Genomic DNA, 18,258 nt, shown 5'->3' on the forward strand with positions numbered 1-18,258 from the left:
ATTGAGAGAGATCCAGAAGTGCTGGCTTGAATCATCCCTTGCTTTGAGACATTTAAATGATGGTAAGAAATGGAGGACCTTCTAGGCCAAGCATTTATTTAGAGAGGCTAACAGGACTGCGAATTGAATGTCTGTATACATAACCAATCATTTCTGAAGTATTATGTGAGCCGAAGTAGAGAAGTTGTCTCGAGCATTTCACGATTTTTTATTTTCTAATTTTATTGGATATATTCGTACATGTAATAGATGAAATACATATTTTAACGCGCGAAAAAAAAATCTCTACCTTTGCTTCTTTTTTTTTTTCCCCGCTTGATATCGTCCCTCAAAAATTTTACCTTTTTATTGAGATAGTTATATTATGATACTGTATCGTATCATTGTTATCAATTGGAACTCAAGCCTTCTTGCTCTGTTGTAGAGCTAATTCTACAGAATGGCCGAACTGTGAAATTCTGGTGCCACGAAGCTTGAGAGATTATTATCGAGTGAAAGAATATAAATGTGATTTCAAGCATGTATGAAGTTAATCATACTTGTTAGTGAAACCACCTAAGATCCACATCCTAATAACATTTCTATTTGCAACGTTAGAGGAATGGTTTAGAAGTGCCGAGTTAAGAAATGTATTATTGTACGAAAGATCAAGACCAATTAACAATAATCTCTTTTTACATTGGCTCTTGCATTTATCTAAGGAACCAAGATCCATTTTAAGCTTCATATATGTATAGATTTTGCCACTTTCTTTAGAGCATTCAAGAGATTATGAGAGTGGCTTTTGCAATTGGAATTTTCCATTCCTTGTACTTTGTCTATCATTAAATAAGCTTCTTCAATCATCTTCATATGTGGACGTAAGCCATAAGCCAAACTGCATAAGTCTCTATTAGCTTCACAATCTCTGAATCCAGTTTTTTTGCACAAAACACATGATTTGCTAGTAAGCATCCAAGTAAAAATGCATGTTAAAAAAAAATACTATTATGTTTCAAATTACAATTTTGCGTGTATCTATCTAACCATGTAACATAGAAGTTAATTGAATTTAATTCTACCAAAATATGACACATGCAATTCATGAATTTAGGGAAAAAAATAGAGGGATGGGGGTATAAAGCTTCAGAAATACACAACAAATTTTGGCTCTATAGTTGAATAGAAATAACAAATGAATATTGTTCATCAAAAAAATATAGCAAATGAACTTTAAGTTCTTTATTAAAAACAATAAAAAAGTCAAAAAAAAAAATAAAAGTTCCAGCATTATTTTCATTTTAAGAAAATTTATATTATATAACCAAAGGAATGAATCACAAGAAGCAATCTTAATAAGATCTCTCACAGAGCAATAGGTCCATACAAGATAATAGTCACTAAAACATGTGACATATTAGCAATAAATAGCTTCAATACATAAGCCAAGAAAGACTTCCACAAAGATATAATGGAACTTGAGTCCTCCAAGACATCAAAGAATATACATCTCTAATTAATGTTCCAAATATAATAATGCTCTTGGTAATTAAAGATAATGCGAAATAACTTATTTATAGTGAGACTATTATATATTTATACCATGATGGTATGGCACGGCGAGTAGCCGAGAGAGCTCCTAGCTATCAGCGAGGTGTTCCATGTTTCGAGCTCCATATCCAATCAAATAAGGTAAATTTGATGGTAGTAGGAGAACTCGGAGAACTCATTAAGGTGATAAAAAAAAGTGATCAAGGACATGGTCCAAATAATGGATTTCCTTAACATAACTAGTTTAGGTCGCAATGTATGTGCGATTACAATCCCTTCTAGATATGAAACACATGGATGTGAGGGAAATCTAAGATCCAGAAAAAAAAAAGTAAGCTTAAATTTAAAAAAATAGTTCCAAATAAATGACCCTAGATACGGACAGAGAATAGTGGAAATCTGATCCATGGTATCTATAAGGATCTATGCGGATATATATTTAGTCTCATACCGATTATTCACGGGATAGATTTTGGGTATTTATATAGGATCGAAAAAATCTAAATAATATATTTCGGCTAGTCATTTTGGGTGAGGTCTTGGATTGTTACAAATGGTATCAGAGCGGATTCCATTCATAATCTATATAGACTGGGAAATACTGCAGCACGACACTATTAGAACTGACCACGAGCCAATTATAGTGCTTGTGATTAGATTTGAATGGATTTGAACTCTTAGTCTAACGTATGTGTCCATCCAAATCATTTTTCAGAAATGAGTGCAACTATTTCTAGAGATCCTTAAGTTCATGAAGTGGGCTCAACCCTATTTAAGTTGCCCTTCACGTTGACAAAATAGCTTAGCTTTAGGGTCAATCGCCATGGCGGTAAGGAAGAAGTTGGACCTTTGGGGTTTGACGTACAACCTCGGGATCTTCCGTCTCAAAAGCAGGGAAGCTTAGCGTATACGTAGCAGATTAGTAAAGACCTTGGAGTTCGCGGGAGGAACATGGCTTTGGCCTTGCTTGTAAGTTGAGACGTTGAAAGTAGACGAGGACGCTTGGGCATCATTATGAGGATTACCGTGAAGTATGCATTTCCGGATATCAGACATACCTATAGAAAGACAAGTAAAATTATGGACTGGATTTGGTATTGTGGACCTATTTGTCATTAAATCAGTTGCTCTTTGTGATATTTTAATTTTTGATTTTTATTAGATATATTAATACCAGATGTATATGATTCATCCCTCTTTTTTTAAAAAAAAAGAAGAAGAAAAAGAAGAAGAAAGAAGAAGATGGTGATGAGCACGTGACGAGTTGCATCTTGGGCATTAATATGCCCCCACAAGTTACATCAAAAAGAGAAAAAAAAAGTAGTATATCACAAGCACACTTACAAAGCCTTTCACTTGAATGAGAAAAAAAGAATTTTACAGTTCCAAGGTGAAGATATTTTTTTGGTTGAAACATGCTGTTATTTTTGGTTGCTTCCCTCTTTTTTCTTTTTTTTTTTTTCTATCAGAAAAGGATAGACTTGGGTATAAAACTAGGTGGCGACAACTTTTGGATAAATTTAAAGTATTGACTTTGGTTCAAAATATGGTAAGGACTACTATTAATTGAAGATCGAGAAGTAGAAGTTAGTGCATCATTGCAAGGAAGCAATTAATTTAAGAAAAATAATGGATTGACATTGTTGCTTGTGAGAATCTATTGTTTTTGCTAGCTGGAAAAACAAAAAAATGTTTACTTGGAGAATAGAAGGTTAATGCCCCTTCCATTAATTCTCAAGAGTGACAATTACATGTAAAGATAGATCAACTCCCATAGATAGATCGCATGTACACGCATCTCAAGGCTGCTGGATCTAAGCAAGATCGATCAATTTACCCATATGCTTGTATGACAATACTAGCCATCCGACCATTATGCTCCAAACCCAGTCCAAGAACTAGAAAAACGAGCTCATGTTACCCGAAATTTCTTTTTTAATTCATAAAATTAACTCAAATAGCTGCTACCCCAAGGTGAATTGGCTTCACATGCATGTTTAAATGTTGCTTCCAATGCACATGACATGGGTTGGATCCAATGTAGGAATAACCCACTTGTGTTCACACACCTGTTGCACAACCCAGTCAACAATAGCACGTAATGCTGCGAGCCCACTTGCTAAATAAGCTGCTTCCCGAGTTAATTACATGGTCCTCCAAAAACAGAAAATCCTACCTCCAAATTGGACGAACCCATATGCTACTTATTTTAATTCGAATGATTCTCGAGATGAACTTCGATGGCAGTATGCCTGATGATGAAAGAAGAGAAGTGACCGATTTTGTGATCAGAAATACTGATTCCATATTGGTTGCAGCTAGAGGTTGTTGGCTCTATGATACCACTATTCCTGAAGTTGAGCTTAGAGCCGCTGCAAAGGGTATTACCTATGTGCGGCCTACCTTGAGAGCGGATCAGATTCACCTGGAAGGAGATCCGACGACTGTGATTAGGTAGATTCAAGGCCATGCTAAGGCTGATGACGGATATCCACAACATATCACGAGACGAATAAAGCTGCTGATTGGGTTATATCGTTTTGTTGCACAATACTCTAGTGCCTAGAGCTGTAAATAGCTATGAGTCTTCAGCACCTCTTTTCGCTATCTAATTTTGCTGATTTTGGTACGACGTATCCAGTTTACCAAAAAAAAACAAGTGATCTGTCTGGCTGCTGTAGAAATGATGGATGTAAGCCCTAGGTGGAAAGAAATGTACATATAAAATAAAGATTTGATCAAATATTAATGATTTGTGAAGACATTGATAATTTTGCCGATGTAATTTGCCCAAATTTACCAATGTTTCTATAACACGTCACATATTAAAACATTAAATAGTTAAATAGGATCTTGTGACCATACCATTTGCTGGCAGTTTGTACTCAATGCTGTACAGGCTGCAAATTGGAACAATTGGGAAGTCACGCTTTATCTGGCTTTATTGTGTCAAGTTTCTATATTATACCTTTAAGTATTCACAAAGCTCTCCTAAATGTACTCTGGGATCTACTTGTTAATTAGGGAAAGATGTAACCAAATTAAGCTCGCCATTTTCTACAATTAAGCAAAGAAGACATTACTTATCCGAAAAAGGTCAGGATCTTAGTCCTCATGGTGGGTAGACGAGATTGAGATGAACCAAAATTTTTGAGAAAAAAAAATCAAGATATTTTAAGATTTTGGTTGGAGATATCAAAATCTTGCCGTCGATGTAGTAAATACAATATTAACAACTATTTTTGAAAAAAAATATTTAAAATGATAGAAGGATGATCAATAAATATCAGTGTTTATGATTTTTTTTGATATCAGTCTAAATATTTGGCATCGAGATATACTATATAACGTATCGGGGGATGCACGATACCGATACAAGCTGAGGTATCGGTTGAGATTAAAATCTTCGTTACAGAATATTTGAGAGAGAAATAGAAAAGGTGAGAGAGAGAGCTGGCATTACACCCATCAAGTTAGCTTGGTTCCTTTCCCCGGTCTTCCCTTCCTCTTCTTCCTCCTTTTTTGTCCCACCCCGTTTCATCTTTAGTTTAAATTAAACTAAATGCTATAAGAATAACACCTAAGGAAGGAAGGAACCCTTTAGTTGTGCTGCTAATGGTAGGAAGACACGAGACTATTCTCCAATAAGCGTGAAAGATAGAGGGTGGCCATGAGGGACTCGTCTTCTCCCAACTTCTATACTTTTTGGAGCACAAGGTCTTCCTCTTTGGTGGTTTTCTGTATACTTGTTCCTTTGGTTTTGGTGTCCTTGGTGGTGCTCAACTCCGACTCCAAAACATCTTCCCTCTGGTACACTTCCTTCTCCGGGCATCCGTCGGAAGGTGTTCATCCTCCATTGAATTCCTCTGCTCTTATTTATGCTAGCGGAGGAGGAGGAGGAGGAGGAGGAGGAGAGGGAGAGAGAAGAGTTTTCTTTGAACCCATTGCTTCTTTTATTTCTCCCCCACTTGTCAGTGCACCGAGCCCCGCGCCACAACCTGTAAGCCTTCTTCACCTCCATTCTTCTCCGCTATCTCTATTTTTCTTGTGTATACGAGTTGGTTTCTTCACATTATTAGTAATTTTCTCTTCACCTTTCTCCACTAGGTGTACGTTGGCATGCGCGAGTGCATACATACATACATACATACACACATACATACATAATTTATCCACAACTTAGAGGTTTTTTATCCTTTTTCCTTTTTTTTTGGGTAAGATTTTGGGATAAAGTTATCTAGCTCTTAAGCAATACAAGCTACAAGGATTAGGAGTAAGAAGCAAACGGAGAAGGATATCTTGTAGCATCTTTAGGATGGTAGGTTGCCAAGGTCAGGCAGTCATCCCATTAAACACACACAAGTGCAAATGGTCCAAGCAATTGATTGGGACTCAAGGGGTCTGAAACACCCATCATTCAATTATAATGTGGCATCGAACTATCAGTGACCAATCCATGCATATGGTTAGGGTTGGCTATCTTGATTTCTATTAATGATTGTACTTATTTGAGCCCAAAATTTGGCATGTCCCATTGTCATCTCTTCTAAAATTGGCCATTTATGGAGGCCTTGGTCAAGTATTTACCACCCCAAGCTAAAAAATTTGGACTGAGAGGCACATTGTGGCCATCGTTTCCAACAACCATGTACGGTTTTGATCAAGTTATTTAAGGTGAGTTTGGACCCCAACAACTAGTCAAAAATCTCAGTTTTGGCCCATCTCGGATACTAGTTTTAGAATTGAATAAATTCGATTATATTCTAAAAATTAAAAATATAGTACACCATATCATACCGTATGAAAAGTATTGTACCATACTGATTCGATTCTGGTATATAGTTTGGAGGACATACCAAATATCAGTATATTGAATCGGTCTCTATACTAAATATACCGACAAATGATAAAATAACACCGATAAAAAAAAGATCGGCATTGAGACTGCATATTTTGATTAAAAATATAGAATAAAAATATTTTGGGATGCTTATATGCTCCAAAGTCTTATATTATAGATTCACATGCACGATGTGTGTGTGATCGTAAGATGGTCTCCTCTTTGACATCTGATGGACTAATTAGAAGGCTGACATCAGCAGCAGCATTAAAGTCTCCCATAAATTTTTTTAGATCGATAGCTAAAATAAACAACGGATACGTGAAAGATGACGTACGTATTTGATGCTAAAACATAATATGTGGCGGTCTCTTCCAATGCTCTGCTCGAAAACGATGTTAAGAATGAATGAAATAAAGTATGAGTTCACAAGAAAATCAAGGTGCCGAGAAGAAGACCGACATGGAATTCTTATTTCCTGAGGAATAAGGTCCTATTTGGGGGAGCTTTTGGAGGGACAGAAAGCACTTTTAGATGAAAAACTGTGTTTGGTAAATTTTTCAAAAAGCTGTTTCAGCTTTTGCGGGAAGCTGAAAACAGCTTTTGGGAGGAAGCTCCAATTTGGAGCTTTTGGGAGGAAGTTGTTTCAGCTTTTTCGGAAAACTGTATTTTTGACAAATATGTCCATATTAAAATAACATAATTACATAGTTTGTCCCTTTATAAACCTAAAAATCTGCTGGAGCCAAGAACCCTAGCCGTCAGACTCCTTTCCATAAGAAAATATATTTTTCTTTTCAATTTTTGTATGCATCTCTTGAACCACATTTTAGAATTTTTTTTTTTTAATCCTTTTCCATACCTTCCAAAATCAATCTATTGTTTTTTTTTTATCATCAACCTCGCGGCCCACGCTGAGGTCCTCCTCGAGCGTGGACCACGAAGAAGAGCCCCTGGACCGCGGAAAATTATTTTATGAGAAATTATTATGAAAAATTATTTTATACTAATTTTATAATATTTTATACCTTTATTTTTGTGTTATACTATAAATATAATATCATATTATATTATATCATAATACATTAATATGTTATGTTAAATAATTTAATATTATGTTATATTATGGAAAATTAATTTATACTAATAATTATAATATTTTATGCCTTTATTTTTGTATTATACTATAAATATAATATCATATTATATTATATCATAATACATTAATATGTTATGTTAAATAATTTAATATTATGTTATATTATGGAAAATTAATTTATACTAATAATTATAATATTTTATAACTTTATTATTGTATTATACTATAAATATTATATTATATTACATTACATTATAATACATTAATATGTTATTTTAAATAATTTAATATTATGTTATATTATGAAAAATTAATTTATAATAATAATTATAATATTTTATACCTTTATTATTGTATTATACTATAAATATTGTATTATATTACATTACATTATAATACATTAATATGTTATTTTAAATAATTTAATATTATGTTATAATATGAGAAATTAATTTATACTAATAATTATAATAGTTTATACTTTTATTATTGTATTATACTATAAATATAATATATATTACATTATATCAGAATACATTAATATGTTATGTTAAATAATATAATATTATGTTATATTACCAAATATTAATTTACTCTAATAATTATATCACTATTATGCTATATCAACATAATATTATTTTATATTACAATAATATTATACTATATCGTATATTTATGTATTAATTTATGTTATGTTTTATTATGTTCTGTTGTATAATACTATGCAATGTCCTTTATGGTAATTTTGTCATACAAAAGTACTTCCTCAGTTTGTTTACCAAACACAAAACAAAGTACCAGAGCACTTTACGAATGTAGTTACCAAACAGCAAACAGCTTTTTATAACAGCTCTACTTCAGACAGCTCTACTTCCAACAGCTCTACTTCTAACAGCTCTACTGCCAACAGCTCCCCCAAACAGGGCCTAAGAGAGTTTGCATTGCAGATAAGTAAATATTTTCTGTTAGATTTTTGGTCCATTAAATCCTTGAAGTATCCTGCTAAATAAGGATATAATTCGAGCTTGCACTTTAGTCTTCTCGATATTTTATTTTAGGGTCTGTTTGGACAGTGGATGCAGACACAGCATATCATGGATAAAGAGTTTGATGACTAAAACCAAACTTATCTGGCTTTTGTAGAGCCCATAACCCCAAAAAATTGGGATTCTCCATTTCATTGGAAAGGTGACTTTTCATATCTCATTTGTTTTTAGAATTCTATCATCTCAACTTTCCATGGTTGGGGAAGATTATTCCTTCTTATTGTTAAGCAATTTCAATTTCATACCATGGAAAGAAAAATCCTAAGAATGGTCTAGACTGGCACATCCATAGCTTTATTAAAAGATGTAACTATAATTAAAGGAGATTGATGGAATAACATAAACCGATTAACAAGATTATAATTATAATCATATAGCTTTTTTTACAAATATTTGAGATCGGGTTTATACATTCTTATTCGCAGATCTAGCAATAATATATTGGGATAAAATTGAGAAGGTACTAAAATCTATGAAATATAACAAAAAAGAGATGACAATCATTGTATTGCTGTAGATGGCAAGGTCACTTTGTAAGACCTAAAACCATAACAACACTTTTTATATGGCATGTCGGGATGTGCAAAAGAAAATTATGAACATTTTTTTAAATTTAAATATTCTAGTTATATTTTTTCATAACATAATGTATGTTTTGTAACACAAGGTGTTTGATTGCACAATGAAATTCTATAAAACTCCTAATACCTGTAGTTGACAAATTTTAGACTAAGTATAATTGTGCAAATTAAAGTTGCTCTCACTATTATTTTTTTTTTGATTTTTTGGCCTTCTTGCCCTAACACTTAGTTTAGAATTTCAAATTCAAATTCTATTTTTTAAAAAAAAAAGAAAAAAAAAACTAAAAACTTCTAAAAGCTATGCCAAATTGAACTTAATCCTATATTTTCTAATAGATAAGATGAGTAAATCCACCCGCCATCCTATTAATAGTATTAGCCTCCACACGGGTGAAGAAAATCGATTCAATGTTCTTTGTCTTGCATCTACTTTTTATACCTAATTAGAAACTTGTTGGCTAGCCTTAACTCAGCTAATTGGCATTCCTCTCTATTTGAGAGAAGGTCATGATTTAAGTCTAGTGGGAGCATCCTCGTTATATTTCTCAAGAAATGATGCCTCCTTAAAATCTCAAGAAGGAGACCTTTCTGCTCATTGACATTGGCAATAGCAATGTTTTTGTTGATAAAATAGATTTAGGTAGATTTGTAGTGCTACATGCAGGGAAAGTTTCTCAGAAGCAACCTAAGCCAATTTAACATTGACGTTCGATGATAAGCAAGTATCGAGATTTGGATCTTTTCACTAACTAGACAAGCTTTTATTAAATTAAATTTCAAGCCAAACATAGGGTGCTTCAGAACAGCCTGCTCTCAGAATCTCCCACCCTATTTTGATAATAAAATTAATATTAGATAATAAATAACATCATAAACTCTACACAAAGATTGCATGGGTGATGATGGTGTGGCTGATGATGGCTACATCTTATCTTGAATCCACTCTCCAATCATACATGACTTGGAAGATGGCAATAATAACATCCATCTCAAAATATGCATGTATCATCCAGTTGCCTAGAATTAACGTAACAGCTAGCTCAAGTTGTGGGTACGTCTATAAAATAAATGAACACGAATCAGCCACTAGGTGTAGTTTGGAAATTTTATGCATATGTTGCTATCCATCTAGATATGATACATGGCCAGTGATGAATAGATTAGAAACAAAATATGGCATGGAGATGTGTGGCGACAAATAGATGCAAAAGATGGGGACCATAGTTAAATATGGCATTATGCCCATCCCCTTCATGAATTTGAAAAATTATGTTTTATAGATCAGGATGATGTCATATTGATGGAGAAATTAGTGCCAAAAATTTATCTTGTGCTTCTAGCTATCATATATAATTATCTTCCAAAATAAAGGGGCATAATATTTATCTATTGCCAGGTTCACTATTTGCATAACCCGTATTCTTGAAACTTATGTGTATTGTCACAGTTTATCATTTAAAACATTAAAAATATTATTTAACACTTTTTTATTATAAGAATTCTTGAGTATCTCGACATGATTGGATGTATGTTTGTAAGGATATCAAGCTCCTCTCATAGGTACCATTATGTACTTCATTGTTTTTTTTTCATTTTTTTTAAAAAAATGCTAAGAATATATATGTACACATATATGTATGCATATATATACATAGAAAAAGATTTAAGTTACATCTTATGTAACTCTCATAGAATTATAACTTTTATGAATTGCGTGATGAGGATCCCATGTTGATAATTCGAGCCGCTGAATATAATCTAATATTTCTAAATTGCTTACATATAAAAAATCATATGTTTTATAGTCTCCTAATTTATGCATCAAGTGGTTCAAAAATTGGATAGTCTAAATAGCAAGAAACTATTTTTTTACTATTTGATGCATAGGTTAAGAGTTTCAAAAGCACATGATTTTTTTATGTGGAAGTAATTTAGAGATAGTAGTTCACATATTAGGGCTTGGATTATGTGGGACTCCTAAACCATTTAATTGAAAAAAATAAATGTGTGTAACTCTATAAGATACATACTAGGTGTAACTTGATCTTGACCTATATATGTGTGTGTGGATGTTGATCTTGACCTATATATGTGTATGTGGATGTAGTTTTAAAATATATAAGGCATAGAGAAAAGATTTTATACCTATCATCAAATGTAATGTGGGCGGTCGAAAGAAAATATAAATTGTTGGATGTGATTTAAAAGGCTTAAAATACCTATATAGAAAAACCACATATTTTAAAAATTCTAATTTATGCATCAAGGCATCTTAAATATATAGTCATAATAGGATTGTATAATATATTGATTTTAAGACAACTTAATACATAAGCTAGACACCTAGAAATTATATGATTTTTCATGAGTAGGCATTTTAGAACTTCTAGATTATATCCAACAATTTATATTTTTAATTTTGATCACCAACATTAAATTTGATGATGGCTGTAAAATTTAGGGAAGTGTAGGATCTCCAAATCATTTTTTTTTAAGAGTAAGTGATTTAAAAATATTATATCACATCCAACTGCTTAGATCATGCACAGGTACTGATATATTAGCACTACTAACCATCAATATAAACAAGAAATTACTATAAGATCTTTTATAAATTGTTTATAGGGCTAAAATTGAGCTTGGCTGTGCATTTGCCCGCGCTCAAGCCCAAACACCAACCGGGCTCCAACCCGAAGAAGCCCGTCTGGGCTAAAAGGCTAGACCTGAAACAAAATCGACCCAATTGACCCCACAGTTATTAGCCTCATTGGCCCAAAATACTGGGCCCAATCTAAAGCCTTCTAGAACAAGATCCTTATGACGAATTCAAACTAAGACCGGGCTGGGTTCAGAGCTTGGGCTTTGAGCTTTGGACATGCAATGATGAGCCCAAGCCTAACCCAAAACCAGTCCAATAAGACGGATCCGGAGCGGGCCCAAGCCCATTTTTAGTCCTAATCATTGATATGACAATGACTCATCATATAATTTATATTCTTCGATACCAACTATGTGCATTGGATGTGATTTAGACCTAATAGTAGTATATGGATCACTGTCAACCATTTCCAATATTATTATATTTTCACTCGAGCAAAAGTTAATAACATCTAAAAAATTGCCATATATTTATATTTGGATGTTATTTGTCATGCTGATAACATAGAAAACTCCATGCATTGACTTGGGGAAAATGGGAACAGCAACACTCATAACATTATATAACAACGGATGTTTAGTTCATCTATACATTATATAATGAAATGCCCACTGAAAAAAAGGAGGAGGAAGCTGTAATACCTTGTAATGGTAGTACCCAAAACACAAAATAAATGGTGATTCACAACCTTAATTGCGTGGATGAAATTTAATGAATTGCCGACTCGAATCCAATCTCATCATCATTGAACAATCCGATTTAATTCCACATTTTCTCATGAAATAGAAGATTATTTTCCAATGATCGTGAGTGACAGCTCCATCCGGAGATGCCGATGCCGTCATAACGTCCGTTACTCAGAACCATTCCCTCCGAATCCAAATCCCGAAGGAGGAGAAGAGTGAAAGGTGGCGGAAGCCTGCAGGGTGGGAAAGCGAGAAGTCATTTACGCGACCTTTTGCATGGTTTGGGCTCCCATGGGAATCCCTGCAACCCACAAATATAAAAGAGAGAAGCAGCCTTTGGGCTCGCTTCTCAGGGTCCAAGCGCCGCTTGTCGCCTCTCCCCATCTCTCGTGTCATCCTCGCGGCTCTACACCGTAGCCCGGTTCGTGCCACCCGTCCACCTTCTTCTGAGCCACCTCTTAGACTCTCTCTCTCTCTCTCTCGATCTCGCTCCAAAACAAGCAACATGACAGGAGTTTCTATTAAGTTAGGAATCAAATCTATATTTGGCAAGTCGTAAGGACCTATTTTTGATGGAACATCTTAATGATACATTAATTACGCTGCCATATATAAGAAGAGGCGAGGCTGGTGTGCAAAGCATTGGAAATCATTATGAGAGATTTTTCTCCTCCTCCTTCTACATCATGTTTCCATGGGTATAACGCGAAATCTGTGGTGTTTTGCACATTGTTTCCTTTGGTGTTGGTTTCTTTGGGGTTTTTTGCCTTGGATTCTAGGAGTTATGGCTCCTGGCTCTCTTCTTATGCTTCTTCCTTGACTGGGAACGCAACGGGAAGTTGGGGCGCTCTCTCGGTTCCCTCTCCTTCTTCTGGAGGTGGTTCTGGTGGAAGCCATGAGAGGCCTGTGGAATTCGAGAATAAAGTAAATACTTCCGGCCATGGTTCTTATTTTTCTCCGGTGCCCGTCGGAGCGCCGAGCCCCGCACCGGAACCGGTGAGTCTTTCTCAATCCTTCTCAACCTCTTCTTTTTTTCTGTATCTCTATTTCCTTAAACTTTTCTTTCTTCTGTTACTTTATAGTTTTCCTTAAATACTTCCTTATCCTCCTCTGCTCTTCTTCAAAATTTCTCCTCTTTCTTCTTCCCCGTGCGTTTTCCTTCCTCGTGTGGACCAACTTTTCAGCACTTGAAAAAACTTAAAAAACGTTTAAAAATTCAACATACTTACTGATAAACGGCAAGAACCTTAATAAAAAAAAAATCTTCTATAGCGAATACAATTTCTGTTGTGGTTGTATTTATTAGAATTGATTTTAATATTTTGTAGTAAGGAACGGTTCCAAGGGGTCCTCCTCTTGGGGGAAAAGCAGTAAAGAACATGTCTAATGAATTGATGTGATGCATGCATCTGGAGATGTACATACATGTATGTGAATCGAAGTATCTGAAGGTTCTTTATTTTTTTTAATGGAGAGATATGACGATATCAGAACCCTTGGATATATCTAGACATCAAGGGTTTGTGGTACTCAGGGTTGCCAGAAGTTCCTTCTGTCCTCCCATAGGTGGAGGTCAAGCAAGTTACTGTGGTGCCTTTCTATGACCATCAATCTCTTTTCCATGCATCTTTACCACAACCAAGAGGAAATTCCTTTGCATGCATGAAAGACGTGAGTTCATATCATGAATAGATGAAGATGTCCATGATCACTCTGATTTCATCACCATGGATGTTTCTTGGTATAGTAGGCTGAAGATAACAAGAACCAACTTTGGACCCAGATTTGGAGTCTGAGCATTCATACTGTGGGTCTTCTTTGCCTAGGCTGGGCCGGGTGAATTGGAATTTTGTAGCTGATTGACATAATTGCTCACAAAATTAAGACTAGAACATGCTATTTGGGAAGACTGGAAGCCTCCAAACCCCACAATTTTGATGAACACAGCGGCCAATTCTTGGTCCTCGGCACGACCATGCATGAAGTGGTGTTCAACCGGCACCCTTACGTCTCAAAATTTCACAATTATGATGAAAGAAATATTTTTGTTCTAGGGTTTTTGTTACAACCATAAGGAGTCTTTACCAAGCACTAGCTGACATCTTCTGACTCAATTAGGCTGGTTGAGTCTGAGTTTGCTCTGCAACTGATAGGGCTTATTCTTGGAGCCATCTACGTGACTATGTCTGGTTTGGATCATGGGTAATGTTATAACAAGTGTGATGTAGGTGATTAGATTAATTAGATGGTTGAGATGTAGGTGATGAACAAGTGTGATCAAGGATAGCTAGGCGGAGGATGCAACATTTGATGGCTAAGCAATGGATAACTAGGTTTGCACGAGCATGGACCTCAATGTAGTAAAAGGGGCCAAGGAATGTTTCATCTTGTTTTATTTTTGGCATGGAGAGCAAGAAAGCAGCTAGTGGTCTATTAAATTAATTAATGATGTTCATGCATGCATCCATTATTGTACAGTTGAAGTGCTCGCATTACGCAAATAGAATAGATGCTAGTAGTTCGGGCTACATTTGGATGAGGAGGCACATGCGAAGGTGAATTGCAAGTTTTCTTTTTTTGTCAACAAGTTTGCTTTAAGTATCCGCCGGCCTCTCATGGTGTGGTACCATTTATAAAGATCACACAATAAGACATGTTGGGTCTAATTCGATTTTGATATTCTTTTGTTGATACAAGTGCAATTACATGCGATTAATATTACTCGATCATTTTGTCTCTCGTCGCAATCTAACACATTGAAGTCTAGCATGCATCTAGTGTTAAAGAATTTTTGAATAACTCTAGTTATAAGTAGATGAATGCTAAGGATCAATATCACCTCATGTTTTTCTTTGGATTAGTATGTCTCTAGCGTTCAGGGCCCACTTTATAATTTAGGAAACATTGGGGGAAAGTTACCATTCTGCTTAGAGCCCTTCTAGTTCCAGGCTAATTGCTACAATAATATGTCTCCCCAACACCACTCTATCCAATCATTAAGTCCTTGAAAGGGATTTTGATGCCACGTTTTAGTATAAGATTCCTAATTAATTGAATATATTCATAAAATACATCCATGCAATTGATGTGTCATTAAGAAAAGTAATTGTGAATGTTGTGGTTATCCTAATGCTTTCCTTGGTTGAAATGTCACACTCTTGTTGCATAAACAACCAGCCTATAACTTTCTTTTGTCGAGTATCTTGTAGCGGTGCATGCTATGAATCTTGTTGGGGTGGCTCAGAACAGGGCTATCTTCAATAGGAACAGCCCGAGGGCAGCCAATTTGGTCCAACTTATGTCTTCTTGTACTCCTCTTATTCTTGATGGGCAATAGATAGCAGGAAACTGTGTTGTTTCCAGTATTACATTCTAGATAGCATGAAGGATTTGTTTCTAGTTTCATTGCTTCATCTATCTATCATTTATTTACACTCTTGAGTTATATAACGGATAGAATGTTTATAGAATTGAATGCTTTATTGGAATGAGATGTTAACCGCATTTGAGTTCATGCTCACAATCTGATAGGCAGCACCAGTCTTTGAGGGCTCCAGTCCAAACAACACTAGAAGAGCAAGGAGAAAAGATACAAAGCTAGAGAGGCTTGAACTTGGTCTTGCGAGAGCTCGAGCTGCAATTAAAGAAGCTGTTCGAAATCCAAACCGAACAGCATTAGTGGATAAAGATTATGTTCCTAAAGGACCAGTATACAGAAATGCCTATGCGTTTCATAAGTAATGACTAATGACCTTATCTTTCTGAAATAACCTTCGTAAGTATTTTTCTGCTATCAATTCCTCACCTTTTGGAGAAACTGCAGGAGTTACTTGGAAATGGAGAAGTTGTTCAAGGTGTATGTTTACCAAGAAGGCGAACCTCCGATATTCCATGATGGCCCCTGCAAGAGTATATATTCCACAGAGGGATTTTTTATAAACAGCATGGATATGGAAAGCCGGCTGAGAACGAGGGATCCTGACCGAGCTCACGTGTTCTTCCTTCCATTCAGTGTGGTGAGGATGGTTCAATACATCTACCCGCGCGATCACCATGATATGAAACCTTTGAGACGGACCGTCCTGGATTATATCAATGTCATTTCTGGAAAATATCCATACTGGAACAGGAGTCTTGGTGCAGATCATTTCATGCTTTCATGCCATGACTGGGTAAGAGAAACCTCTCAAGTTTCTTGCCACAAGGCAGTAGTGCAGTACTTCCTCTTTCTTTGATAATTCCGTCACAGTTGAAGTAGTAGGAGATTGGTCATTCATGTTCTTGACCCGAGTAATGCAGTAGGAGGCTGTTCAAACGGCATCGATGGAGCTTTCGAATTCTTAGTAAATCACTGCGTTTTGGGGTTCTTGCAGGGGCCTTATGCCTCAGGCGGCCATCCTCAGCTATTTTTCAACTCCATTCGTGTCTTGTGCAATGCAAACACATCGGAGTGGTTCAACGCTTCGAGAGACGTAACACTTCCGGAGATGAACGTGAGATCCCACGTCGTCAAGGTCGGAGGACCATCCGCTTCAGGCCGTCCGATCCTTGCCTTCTTCGCCGGAGGAAGTCACGGGCCCGTCCGGCCGCTGCTCCTGAAGCACTGGAAGGACAGAGACGGCGACGTCCAGGTCCACGAGTACCTCCCCAAAGGAGTGTCCTACGTTGACTTGATGAAGAAGAGCAAGTTCTGCCTTTGCCCGAGTGGATACGAAGTTGCCAGCCCAAGAATCATGGAGGCAATCTATTACGAGTGCGTGCCGGTTACGATCAATGCCCATTACGTGCTGCCTTTCAGTGATGTCCTCAACTGGAAGGCCTTCTCGGTCCAGGTCTCGGTTGAGGACATCCCAAACCTCAAGAACATTCTGATGAGCATATCACCAAGACAGTATATAAGGATGCAGAGGAGAGTAAGGACAGTGCAGAGGCATTTCATGATAAATGGCCCTCCACGGAGGTTTGACTTGTATCATATGCTCCTTCACTCAATATGGCTGAGAAGACTAAACATTCGCATCCATCCCCAGGATTGATTCTTTTCTAATAACATGGACTAATATTGGTACATTGGAAAAGCTTGATAGATACAAATACAGAGGTAAATAAACTGATAATTGTTCTATTAAATATATCCTAGTCTCTCAATTTTACTCGATTTTTTATCATAGTTCGATGAATTTCATTCTTTGCAACGAATGGGTGTTGGTAGTATCTTGTATGAAATGCAAGTAGCTCACTCTTGAACGCCCAGTTTGGGTGGCTTCAGCTGTTGGAAATTTGGAGGCCCTTTGTTGTGGAAGAACATTGTGGAGTAGGATCTATAAAGGGAGGTAAGGGTTGCCTAGTGAGACTCCGCCGGCTGGAAGAGCCTGGTGTGAAGTTTTCTGGATGTCCAGTTAGAGCTTTTTGTCTCTTTTTAAATCAATAATTTAGAAGGTTGCTGACGGACGTAGAATGTCTGCCGGGCGTTTTTAAAAATTGATATTTTTCTTAGAAAGACATGCAAATTGTGAGAGAAGATCTCCTCCTGCCTGTCATGACCCGGACTAGAGATTCGACATGTTGTCTGCTCCGATCCCCTAACTTCAGGAGTGGGGTGGGCATGAAATTTATTCGATTCAAAAACTTTCGCAATTTAGGGTAACTCGATTTGCCCCACCTGACCCGTAGATGTGGTATCAATCAATCTTTTCTTTCATTTGGAAAGAAAAAAACCTATCGACTTTATTTTACATATGAATTGATGATAAATTGATGGCTATCTCAACGTCCCTGCTGGAAGATGAGTTAGGATTTTCGCATGAAATTGGCAAC

General features: G+C 36.0%; 1 protein-coding gene across 1 annotated transcript; it reads left to right on the plus strand.

Annotated features, from left to right (window-relative positions):
- The first annotated feature begins 5,135 nt into the window (after positions 1-5,135).
- LOC103710210 (probable glycosyltransferase At5g03795) lies at positions 5,136-17,509 on the plus strand. The gene is made up of 4 exons (XM_039134518.1): positions 5,136-5,530; positions 15,973-16,178; positions 16,265-16,613; positions 16,815-17,509. The coding sequence occupies exons 1-4, from the start codon at positions 5,201-5,203 to the stop codon at positions 17,475-17,477; spliced, it is 1,548 nt and encodes a 515-aa protein (XP_038990446.1). The 5' UTR covers positions 5,136-5,200; the 3' UTR covers positions 17,478-17,509.
- The last annotated feature ends 749 nt before the right edge of the window (positions 17,510-18,258 follow it).

Source organism: Phoenix dactylifera, chromosome 16 (assembly GCF_009389715.1).
Source record: "Phoenix dactylifera cultivar Barhee BC4 chromosome 16, palm_55x_up_171113_PBpolish2nd_filt_p, whole genome shotgun sequence".
NCBI lineage: Eukaryota > Viridiplantae > Streptophyta > Magnoliopsida > Arecales > Arecaceae > Phoenix > Phoenix dactylifera.

Excerpts from the sequence above, each read along its gene's own strand:
- LOC103710210 (XM_039134518.1), top strand. The coding sequence starts at position 5,201 with ATGAGGGACTCGTCTTCTCCCAACTTCTATACTTTTTGGAGCACAAGG. Across the intron at positions 16,179-16,264 it reads AATGCCTATGCGTTTCATAA|GAGTTACTTGGAAATGGAGA; the intron begins GTAATGACTAAT and ends GAGAAACTGCAG. Across the intron at positions 16,614-16,814 it reads TGCTTTCATGCCATGACTGG|GGGCCTTATGCCTCAGGCGG; the intron begins GTAAGAGAAACC and ends GGGTTCTTGCAG.